General features: G+C 39.2%; 1 protein-coding gene across 9 annotated transcripts in view; it reads right to left on the bottom strand.

Moving 5' to 3' along the window:
* REPS1 (RALBP1 associated Eps domain containing 1) overlaps positions 1-12,741 on the bottom strand; it is a 234,711-nt gene that overhangs the window by 97,664 nt on the left and 124,306 nt on the right. For all 9 annotated transcript variants that reach the window (XM_033938631.1, XM_033938627.1, XM_033938628.1 and 6 more), the window contains one exon: positions 4,029-4,116. In XM_033938631.1, the coding sequence (XP_033794522.1) occupies positions 4,029-4,116 (88 nt within the window). The remainder of the gene's footprint in view (positions 1-4,028; positions 4,117-12,741) is intronic.

The following is a 12,741-nucleotide window of genomic DNA, read 5'->3' as shown; positions in this document are numbered from 1 at the left end:
AGTTCCCGAAATGGCTTGTAGCGCTGACGTAAACCTCCCCAGACAACGCCACACAGAAGGCCATGCACAACTCCTGAAGCGATTCCCACCTCCACCAACCAGATCCACAGTAAGCCAAACCAAGCCTCACTCACAAACCAGGTATTTTTAGCCAGTTATTCCAGGATGATGTCACTAAACTCACCTTATTGATTCTTTAAAGCTGCTCTATACAGTTGGATACCACATTACCACACTAAAGTAAGGCATCAGCAGTAAACTTCTGTTATATTATCCACCCCCATTTTCCTGACTTCATAGCGTCTTCCAGAGATTGACAGCTCCCATATCCAATCACGTACCAATCTTTATATCCAATAGGAAGTGTTGAAAACGCATTAGGGCTAGGAATCTATGATAGAATAGTATTTCCTTTCAAGTATTGTTTATTCAACTTGTAAAAGAATATAAATAAATAAAAAAAATACCCCCCAAAAAACAAACATTGCTTGATTTTTTAAAAATAACCATCTCCAACCGTGTCCCTCAATTGTAAATTATATAAACATTGAAACAGTTAAAACATAGATAAATCAAAAGGAATAAAATGTATTACTCTAAAAAAAAAAAAGAAAACACATGCTCCAAGAATTATGACATCTCTTTTTCTGCACACTTGTCAATGTACTCCTGCAACTTTCCTGGCTCCTCATAGTTGACAGTCTTATTTAAGTGAGTTATTCTCATCACTGCTGGGTAGAAGAGCCCATACTTTGCTCCTATCTGCCGAAGTTGTGGGCGGAGCATTAGAAATTGTTTTCTTACACTCGCAGTCTTCAGTGCAAAATCAGGTAAGAGAAAGATCTTTGAATCCTGCCATTTAATATTTCGCTTTTCTTTGGCCATCTGCAGTATTTCCATTACCTGGGAAAAATGCAGCAATTTAAAAATTATCGGCCTGGGCCCTTTAAAGCCATTATTTTTCCTTAATGAGATTCTGTGAGCTCTCTAAAATTCTAACGGCTGTGAAAACTTTAATGAGAGGGTTTTCAGTAATAAGTCTTTCAAAAACTTTATAAGATCTGAACCTTCAGCCCCCCTCCGGAATACCGATCACACTTACATTTTTCCGCCTTCCCTATTGCTCAAATCTTCCAGCTCTTTTGACAAACGTAAAACAGCCTTATGATCAGACTGGCACTGTAGCAATTTGGTCTCACAAGTCTCTACTCGATGCTTACAGGTCTCCAGCCTAACATTAGAGAGCTGTACCTGCTTAGTTAAATTTCCCATTTCTTCTTGCATTGATGCCAGTTTATTTGAATTATCTTGAAGCAGTTCTTGTACACTTGTCAATCTCTCCATCATTTGTTCTAACATCTCTTTGGAGTCTTTAGGCAAAGGCACATTAGATGGAGCAATGTGATCTGCCTTCAGTCTCTTGCTTGTTCCTTTAGCAGTAGAGGCATCCTCTATTCTAGTTTGTTTCCCTAATGCCATTATCTGAAGAAAAGCAGTATTTCAATGCTGATAAATGAATCTGAATGTGCTGCCTAAGGAGGAGCTCAGCAGTCAAGCATCCATCCTCACTGCCCCCAAGTTCCGGAATCAATTGTGTAGGGCTTTTAAATATTTATGTGTTTTGAAATAATTATTTTATGTGGTGATGAATAAATTTGGATCCTTTACATTCATCTGCTGTTTTGTTGCCTATCTTGTACCTTGTGGATCAGCTGCCTGTTTGCTTTCATGGAAAGCAGAGCATGACCTAGTTCAGTTTTCTTACATTCTTATGAGGTTACGTATGCTTTTCATAAAATAAGTTACCAAAGGATGAGAGGAAATCAGGTTTCCATGATCCTGATCATGGCAAGTATCTACTGCACTAAGATAACACTACACTGAATTTGTATTTCAGTTGTGTTCAGAAAAGTTGAAAAGGTAGCCCTCAGTAATTTTGTTGGAAGACAGAATTTCTTGTGGAAAATCATTTTAATTTTGAAATAAGAGGCTCCAGTTGATTTCTTGAATGCAAATGGCACTTGAGAAATCAACTGAACAAATTAAAGTAGGACCTACTTAGTAGGTAGTACCCACTCAACATATATACTGTTTCAGCTTAAGAGGGAATATTTGGAATAACACAGCCTTGATTCTGAGATACAAGAGTTGGAAAAGGTTTCAGTAGAGACTGACATGGGGAAGAGTACCCGCAGTGCAGGGGACAATCTTTGTCCCTGTATCATTCTCTTCAGACTAGTAACAATATGTAAAAACCTAACACATCTTTGATAACTGGCAACTGAATTCAATGAGTCTTGTCTACTGATCAGACTCCTACTATCTGCAATATCCTTTCATCATGTGCCCAACTGCTCAAGCGTCTTACTGTCCATCCATGCCTGCAATGATTCATCCATCATTGCAGGCATTAAGGAGCATGTCCAACATTTAATAGACACTTACTTTCCTGTTCATCCACTACATAGTTTAGGTTCTCTTCTACACCCACATCTGAAAGACAATCCAATTACCTTCTCAGATGATATAAAAACATAGGCAACTGAATCTTTGGGAAGGTTGTACCAAAACCAGATCAAAATGGAAGGCTCTATTTGTGACTGATAAACAGTTGTACAGAATATTGCCCCTTTTTATACTTTAACAAAAAAGATTTAAATATAAAATCATATATGTTTGAGGTTTGTGCAAATGAATAGAGCCCACGGGGCAAGGACAGAGCCTGGATTTCTGTTTCTCTAGGTTTCAGTTTTTCTACAGAGTAGCACAGTTCTATGATATTCTCTTAGTTTTCTTAGAGAATACTGGCTACAGTGGTAATGGAGGATAGGCATATAGGAAGGAAGCTATTCCCCCAGTAATTGGACGTAATGGGAGTTTCACCTAGAACAAATGGTTTGAACATTGTTGCTGAAACTTGAGCAAATAAGTCTGTTTGTTACTAGTTATCTAGAAACCATTCATGAGTGTGTAGAATGCAACTCAGTTTTTCTGGCAAGTAGGTAGGTCAGAGCACAGATCCAGGAGCTATTGCCTATTACTAAACTTGGATGGTCTCTCAGTAGAGGGGAAGAGAGCCATTTCCTCTCTGCTCACAGATAATTTAACCTCATGAAGCTGTTCTACATCTATGCAGAATCTTCCTCTGCATCTTTGCCCTCGGGTGTGCTGATACATCCTAGTTTCTGTCCAACAAGAAATGCATCGCAGCATATCTCAGCACAGGCCTGTACACAAAGGCCCTGTGAGTAAAAAAACAAGGCGGTCCACAAGGATCCATAGCAGAAGAAAACAAAGAAGTACATCAAACAAAATCCAAATATTAAAGTGTTCCTGGAAACATGTCTAATAAAGACTTCAACATTTGGATTTTGTTTCATCTACTTTTTCGTTTTCCTCCAGAAAGGAAAGTGCAAAACAGCATTGGAGACTCAGGAAGAGGTAAGAAAAAAGTAGTCGCATAATGAAGGGAGGAAGAGAATATGCTGGTAGCTGCTGTCCATGAGACCAGAGAGAGCCCAGGATATAAGATGCTGGACCCTGGAGGGGATTCAGAAATGCTAGAACCAGCATGGGTGGGAAGGGAGATACTTGAAAATCTGCATACAGGTTTGCCCCCTCTCAAATTTTGAACTTAAAAATGGTTTTACATTTTGCAACCTATATGCGAGTATAACCAGTAATTTCTTTTAAAAATCAAGAATCTTAGGTAAGGCTGCCAACTAGATCCAGATTTCAGACAGGGTTGATACCAGTCCTAGGTTATCCCTTTGCAAATTGAGACTTATAGTCTAGTTTTTCTTAGGAAATGTAAAGGGGAAAAATCAGAACAACAAGTCCCAATATGCAATGGGGTAAACTCAGGACTGGATCAACCCTGTCCTATGAATCTGGATCCAGTTGGCAACCTTAATCTAAGAGGCTTTAAAATACAAACTTCTTATTTACAGACACAGTGTCGGGAATGCATGTATTATAAATCTGCAGCCACTGCAGTTGTGTAAATTAGGAAACAAAACAAGGCTTACCACTTCCAGTTCTTTTAAGTTCCATTTCCTGCATGTGAATTTTACTTGGAGTCATACGTATAGGAACAGGATGCACAATGGCTGTATCCTGTAGAAAATAAGCTAATTTGTCATTTTTGTTTAACATTTCATCTGAAAGTTTCACTGTTGAAGATACATTAAATTATGCACTCACACTTCCAAAGACAACAGATCATTAAACACTCATATTTTGATATTCTGAAATCATTGTTGGAAAATTGATGTACTCAGAGATGGGATTTTACTCCAGTATGGTACTAGAGAAATCTCACCTAGTTACTGTTCAGAGTGTACTTTTCCAGGGATGAAAATAGTTATCCTAATTTTGGGAGGATTCTAATCTATTAATGTAATTTGCTGAGCAGAACAGAGCATCTCTTTCCAAGGGAGTGGGGAGAAACCTGTCACACAAATAAGAAACAAACATACTCAATCCAGAACAAGCTGACAATACAGTAAAAAGAATCTATTCTATAAAGATTATTCCTATTCCTCTATAAAACTGTACTCCTCTTATTTATCGCAATGTATCATCTTAAATAATCAAAATTTCAAATTGTAAGTCACCATTTCTTTATAGAATATTATCCTCCTCTACTTATTGCAATGTACCATTTTGGTCAAATTGTAAATCACCTTGAATCTGCTTGGACACAGCATAACTCAAAAATGCCAGATTAGATTAGAATAAGATTTATTAAACAGATTTTCTGTGTAGGAGGAAGTGCAGTGATAGACCAAGGGGGTTTGCTTTTTGGGGCATGTTCCCATTTGTGGCTTCCAAGTTTATTGTAAATTTGATTGAATGCTTATCAAAATACTAAGTGTTTTACAACAATAAAGTAAGGGTATGAACAGAATTAAAAACAACAATAATAAACAGACGAAATTTAGTCAGACAAATAAAACAAAGTAAATGTAATAAGAACAAGAAGGAAAGGGGGGAGAACTACAATAAATACAGGAAAGAGAACGTATATGGGAGAAAACAAAAGGATAAGGGGATCAATGAGAAAAGAATAGTAGCATGGTTAGGAAACTTTTTAAAGCTTCTCTTCCTGCGGGTTCTAAGCACTCCTGAAGTTAGTTTACATATAATGTATTAAGATTAAAATCACATAGGGAGGGGATCGGTAATTTATATAACTGAACTGTTCATTTGTATCCACCAAATATTACATTTATATTCCCAGAGTTTGATTTTGAGATTAGATTAGAATACATAGATAAACCCCATTTTCCCCGTTATCGGTCCTATTGTCTGGAACACACTGCTTTCTCTACTTCAGTTAGAAATCTCTTTAGAAAGATTTAAATTTTCCATTAAAACTTTATTATTTAAATATGCCTAAGACTTAAGTTTTTCTGTTTTCTCAGTCTCAGATGGAAACTCCCAGGATAAGTCTGTTGAGTATGGTATACTCCTGTCTTTTACCTCTACTTAGTCCTCTTTTTCAATCAATTACGTATTGTACTTCTAATTTTCCTCCCTTCCCCATCCCCTCTCTTTTTTTCTTTCCCCTATTTATGGCCACCTTTTATCAAACTGCATAAGGGTTTTTTTCCCCCCACAAACTGCTGCAGTATAAGCGCCATGCTCATAGGAATATATTTGTAAACCACTCAGATATAATTTCAATGAACATATATTAAGCATTTATTAGACTTGAATGTACTAAAAAGAGGAAGCCAGGTACAGGTACTGAATATCTTTAAAAATAAAAATGAAAATAATGTACAAGAAAGTTTTAGGGTGAACTTATTTTAAAACAGTGGTTCTCAACCTTTTTCCTCATCAGGACACATGTGATAGATGATGCTCACATATGTGACATACTATACACACAAGCAGCACAGAATTAAACATTTTGCATCCCCTCCCCTCTCCCCTTAACCACAGGTGTAGAACAGAACTATGTTATTTTACAATACAATATTATTATTCCAATTCAGGTGCTATCTTGAGAACGCCAACATAATCATCCTCTAATACCACATTATGAAATAATCCAAACAAAACAGAGGCACCACAAGCCAATTAATAATGAAACAATATAATATAAAATTTGTAAGTTTTTAAAATTATGTCTTCTTGAGCCATTTGGCATATAAGGCAGACAGATGCAAAACTGTTACTTTTTACCCTAATCTATTGTACTTTCCTTTTACGTTGAACTTTTCTATAATGATTGTAGTTCTTCCCCACTTTCCTATTGTTTGAAGTAGGTCCAAACGTTTTATCTGTGCTTTATTATGACACTTGGATTTTATCCAGTATCCCTTGTTTTTATATGTTTTTTACGTTTTAATATGTTTTTATGTAATTTTATATTGTACAACGCTTAGAAACCTGATTAAGCAGTTTAAAAAATCTTTTAATAAACTTGAAACTAATTGATAGCCATCTCACTGAGGTCTTTTTTAACTGATGCAATGTATGTCTTGGCCTTCCTGGACTTTCTTTTCCCTTCCGGTTTTAAGGCTTGCCTCAGTATGGGTTGTACATTAATTCTTTGTAGGTGCCCAAACCATCTAAGTTATCACTGCTGTAGTATCTTACTAACTGGTGGCTGTTGTAGCTGTGTCTCATCACTTCAGTTTTAACCTTATCTTGCTACTAGCATGTAGGATTCTTCTTAAATTATGTGAATCAAAACTGTCTGTTTTGGGAGAGTTTTTGTTACTCTGGCCAGGTTTTTGCACCGTTTAACACAGCACATGTCATGGTACTATTATTCACATGCATCTATTTGAGTTGTTAGCTTCTTAATGTTCCATAACTCATCTAATCTATTCATGACTGATGCTGCTACACCAATTCTAATTTTCATTTCTCTTTCAGTGTTGTCACCTTCAGTTACCAGAATTCCTAAATAGGTGACCTTCAGCACTTTTTCTGGTTCTAATTCTTCTGATTGCTGTATATCTGCAATTATTTATAATCATAAACTTTGTCTTTTTGCTAGAATATAGTTAACCCAATTTGTTCACCAAAATGTATTTTGTCTTGTTCTGTCTATATTGCCTGATGAGAACTTACCAACAAGGCTACATCTACAAAATCCAAGCTCTCTAACTGCACATTTTCAGGCCGTGTGATTCCTCTGTTTGCAAATCCTATGGCATTCTAAATGAACTTACTAGTCAGTTCAAGGCTAAGCTGAATAACAACAGTGAGAAACAACCATCTCGTTCGACTCAAGACACCAACAAATTTATGTAGCCATCTTTCACCCTTGACATACATCTAGTAGCAGTCACTGTTCTCATACAGATTTTCAATAATGCTGTTGAATTTGGCAAGTTCTACTCATAGTAAGTTGACTGCCCAAGCCTTCAGTCAACTAAAAATCATTTTTTGAGTACAGACAACACAAGAATTCCTCTCCAATTACGGCAGTCTAAGAAATCTCTCTTCAGCAACTTTACAATTATACATTTCTTCCAGTAATATGGTGGGAGGGTTTTCCTCCTTCTCCCACATATTACACTATCATTCAATTTGATCCTTCCTTCAAGAGTTCTGCACTGATGTCTAAAATTAAATAATTTATTTTACATTAAAACAAACTTAAAATCCTAATATGGCCTTGCTTTGGCAATCCACCTGCAGCAGGGGCACATAGTCAGATGTCAAAGATATAAATAAGACAAAGAGAACGAGTGGGATAGAACATGTCAATCTTGGGACAAGAACACATAAATAAGAGTGCATGTATAAAAAGTCCGTAATGTCCTTATATTGAAAGAATTCAGCCAATGACCTAACACGGTCCATGTTTCAGCCCCCAGGTAGAGGCCTGCCTCAGGACCACTAGGTGTCACTCCAGTGCTGGGAATACAAACTTTAAAAATTCTTTAAAAATACTAAGAGCATGTAAAAAGCTCACAGAACATCCAAAATCAACAGGGTACACAAAAGTCCCCACTTGTTCTCTCTTTGTTGGATTTTATATGAGGTTTCTGTTCCTTTTACTTTGCTCTATAAACATAAATAAGCCCATACAATTTAAAATAAATTATACACAAAAAAGTATATAATTCTATAACAGATTAAAAATATATAGCAATAAAACATATCACAAATCCCAATATTAATAGCCACTAGAAAACAGGCATACAATATTGAAAAGTTATATTCAAATCATGACAACAGAAAAGATTCATGGCATTAGACAAGGTCAAGTCATCTTCAGACACTCAAAACAATCGGGGTGTGATGAAACCAAATAAAATAAGCAGAGTTTAAGGTTTATTGCATTAGATATACCATCTTTCAGTCTAATCAGATAAGAGACAAACATCAAAAGGAGTATTTAATAACAAAAGGACATCTAATACAAGTGCACTCATCACAAATTATAACTCCAAATCCTCCTCCCAATACAAAAAAGGTACAAGCATATCTTCATTCACACTGTACAGCACAAACTTCACCTGCCAGTCCAGTGCAAGAAATGGTGCATAAAAAGAGATTAGGTTTTTACCTTTATCTTTTCTAGTAGATAGGTGTTTCAGTCTGGACAGATGGGTTTTATCCCAGTGCCCGCGAGCCATGCGGAAGGAATCTACTCTGGTTTTTTAATCTCTCCTACTGTACAAAGGGCTCTCCAGACAACAGCCCCTTTTAGAAACAGATGTAAAGGAGAGGTATGGGGAAACTCCCCAAAGAACAAGTTTGTTCTGCTATGAAATTATAACAAATATGTTAACAATGAACAATCAAAACAGTGCAACAAGCATGCCAAACAAACATTTATTGAGCTCAAATAATAACCCAAAGTGATCTAGCACTATTTTTATACCCTTAAGGTCTGACCGGCATCCAGTTCTCAGGTTTGGATACGAACATTCTGAGTGAGGCAGTAGGCAGGCACAGAAAATAAATGACAGGACAGGGATAGAGAATGACAAGGGAAAAAATTTGTTCCCGTCCCCATAAGCTCAGCACCATCCCCGTTGGCTCAGTCCTCGTCCCATTCCCACGAGCTCGGTCCTTGTTCCCGTTCCATCTCTGAAAGCCATCTGATCCCATCCACACAAGCCTCAAATAGTTATGATTTTATACTGAACTTATTTTATTAAAATATAAAAACAAACAATATTCTGGACAATTGTGATTTTATAAATCACCAATAATACAGAGCAAGGATTAACAAAGCCCCTCTATCCCCTCTCCTCCCCCTCACAAATATCCACTCCACTATCAAGAAAACTAAATAAGCCAAATTATTACAAAATGCTACACAGAAAAATCATGCTACAAAGAATACTTCAGACACACATGAGAGGAATAGTGTTAGGGAAAGTGCAACTAGGGCAACTGACCCCTGGTCAGAAAGAGCCCCAAGCCAGCTAGAAGCTAAAGAAGCATGGCCTGGACTTTGCGGTCCCCAGTTATGTCTAATATCAGCTCTAGAAGGATACATATTTCAAATCTGACATATTCTAATCACAAAATAGAAAAAAACATTTTTCTACTTTTTGTTGTCTCGTCATTTTATTCTTCAAATCATGTTAGTCTCAGGCGCTGGTCTCTGTTTTCTTTTGTCTTAACTCACTTGCCAGGGTCTCCTGACCATTTGATATTTTTTCTTTCTCCATGCTCACCATCAATCTTCTATCTCTGTGTATGTATTGTTCCCAATGTTCTGCATCTCCATTCTCTATGTTTCCTATACGTCCCTGGTAGTATTTCCTCTATGTTCATCTTCCTGCCGTCATCATCTCTCCAGTCTCCATTCCATCCTTCCCTTCTCCTGTGTACAGTATCACTCTCTATATCCCTATGAACATAAGAACATAAGAATTGCCGCTGCTGGGTCAGACTAGTGGTCCATCGTGCCCAGCAGTTCGAACACGCGGCAGCCCCCAGGTCAAAGACCACTGCTCTAAATTAGTCCAGCCTCACCCGCGTACGTTCCAGTTTAGCAGGAACTTGTCCAACTTTGTCTCGAATACCTGGAGGGTGTTTTCTCCTATAACAGACTCCGGAAGAGCATTCCAGTTTTCTACCACTTTCTGGGTGAAGAAGAACTTCCTCATGTTTGTATGGAATCTATCCCCTATCAACTTTAGAGAGTGTCCTCTCGTTCTACCTTGGAGAGGGTGAACAATCTGTCTTTATCTGCTAAGTCTATTCCCTTCAGTATTTTGAATGTTTCGATCATGTCCCCTCTCAGTCTCCTCTTTTCAAGGGAGAAGAAGCCCAGTTTCTCCAATCTCTCACTGTACGGCAACTCCTCCAGCCCCTTAACCATTTTAGTCGCTCTTCTCTGGACTCTTTCGAGTAGTACCGTGTCCTTCTTCATGTATGGTGACCAGTGCTGGACGCAGTACTCCAGGTGAGGGCACACCATGGCTCAGTACAGCGGCATGATAACCTTCTCTGATCTGTTCGTGATCCCCTTCTTTATCATTCCTAGCATTCTATTCGCCCTTTTTGCCCCCCCCCCCCACCCTGTCCAACATCTTCCTTCTGCGTTCTTATTTTCCTCCATGTCTAGCCATCTTTTCTATGTCCAGATACCCTCCCATGTCTAGCATTAGCCCTGTGTTCATCATATACCCCCATGCAGATGCAGCAGTCCCCTTTTTGTCCATGTTCCTATGCACCCATTCATGCCCACCAACTCCTCTCATTTTGTAAATCACTCCTCTCTTTTTGTATAAATTCCTGTGTCCAGCTTCTCCCCTCTTTTACTCTTACACCAATGTGTCTCTCACACTCTCTCTTTCCTTCTTCCGTTATGTTCAATATTTCACTCACTCTTCCTTCATACCCTTGGTTCAGCTTTTCTATTTCCTTTTCCTTCTCTCTCACCCTTCAGCACCTCTCTCCCTTTCCTCTAGCCCCCTTCCCATGGGTCCACCACCTCTATCCCCGCTCTTCAGCACCCAGCTGTGGGTCTGGCACCTCTCCCTTCCCTTCAGCTCCACTTCACCCACCACAAGGGCCCAGCACCTGTTTCACTTCTTCCCCCCAATCCCCAGACCAGATCCAGTAATTGTCCTCCCAGCCGCAAACCAACTTGGAAAAGAGATAGCTGAGGGGAGATATGATTGAATTCTACAAAATCCTGAGTGGAGTAGAACGAGTACAAGTGGATTGATTTTTCACTCCATCAAAAATTTCAAAGACTAGGGGGACACTCAATGAAGTTACAGGGAAATACTTTTAAAACCAAGAGGAGGAAATATTTTTTCACTCAGAGAATAATTAAGTTCTGGAATGCTTTGTCAGAGGTTGTGGTAAGAGCAGATAGTGTAGTTGGTTTTAAGAAAGGTTTGGACAATTTCCTGGAAGAAGAGTCTGATATTGAGTCTGTTATTGAGAAAGACATGGGGTAAGCTACTGCTTGCCCTGGATCAGTAGCATGGAATGTTGCTACTCTTTGGGTTTTGGCCAGGTACTAGTGACCTGGATTGGCCACTGGGCTTGATGGACCATTGGTCTGACCCAGTAAGGCTATTCTTATATTCTTAGGAGGAAGGCTTCTGCATTGGTATCATAGTGCTTACTTGGAGGTTGAAGTGGGTTGAGAACCGGAGGCTTGCTGTCACCTAGGTCCTGTGAATCTCTGCCATGATCTCTGAGCTGAGTATCCTTCTGCGTACTGTCAAAAGCACCTGGAATTACAAACATTAGACCGCCCAGAACCTCTTACAGGCTTGCAGCTTTGTCAGGCAGAGATTTGGGAAGCGATCTGTCACACTGGCCATCCAGACTCTTTCCGAACAACATCAGTCCTTTGAAAAGGAGTCTGCTGAGGGTAACCTTGGAGGTGGAAGCTCCCGCCCATTGCCTGATCCAGAAAATTCTGCAGGCTGAAATGGAATAAGCCGTGACTTTGCTCATGACTCCGAAGATGTCAGACAGCATCAGTCACATAATCCTCCCCTGCTAGCATAAACTAGGACAAAGGCTCGCCCTCTGCCAGGGTAAGTCCACACATCTTGGAAGGACAAGTACGTGCAACAAACGAGGCTGCTGCAGCTGCTTTTAATCCTAAAGCCAAAGCTTCTAACTGCCATTTTAAGACCACATCCACTCTGAGATCCAACATGTTCTTTAATACTACATCTTCTTTACTTGGCAGGGAAGTGTGCTTGATTACCTGAGCTACCAAGGAATCCACCTTAGGCTGAGCGAACATCAGTTAACACTCCTGTGCCATAGAATACAGACATTGTTTTGGCTAACTTGAAAGAGCCCCCGGGAACATCCCAGTGCTCTGTGATTAACACACTTGTATCAGAATGCTGGGAAAAAGAACATGAGCTGAACTCTCACTCCACTGAGGAAAGACCACAGAGCAGAATGAGCCTGCTGGAAATTTAACTCCCATAGGGAGTCGGTAATGATCTCTAATAGTGCCGAAGGCCTGAACAGCTAATGTACAGTGGGATCTTCCCCTTGTTGAGAGCCCCACTGCAACCTGCATACTTGCTCCTGTATCTCCCAGAAGGGAAGACCTGCTCTGCGAGAGCAAAGGTGTACAGAATGACCCCTTGCCTTTCAAATCCCTGTCAGAAAGGTCCACAGGATCCTGGTCAGCTTTTGGTAATGCTGCTGATGTGCCCTGGTAGCCCAAACCCACCTGCATGACCCCTGGTTTGCTGTCAGACTTCATATGAGTATCCCAGCTATCCAAATAAGTCCTCCACATCAAATTAACAAATTCAGGAGAAA

Source organism: Geotrypetes seraphini, chromosome 3 (assembly GCF_902459505.1).
Source record: "Geotrypetes seraphini chromosome 3, aGeoSer1.1, whole genome shotgun sequence".
NCBI classification, from domain to species: Eukaryota; Metazoa; Chordata; class Amphibia; order Gymnophiona; family Dermophiidae; genus Geotrypetes; species Geotrypetes seraphini.
The sequence above is the reverse complement of the archived record's forward strand: the minus strand, read 5'-3'. Positions and strand labels throughout refer to the sequence as shown.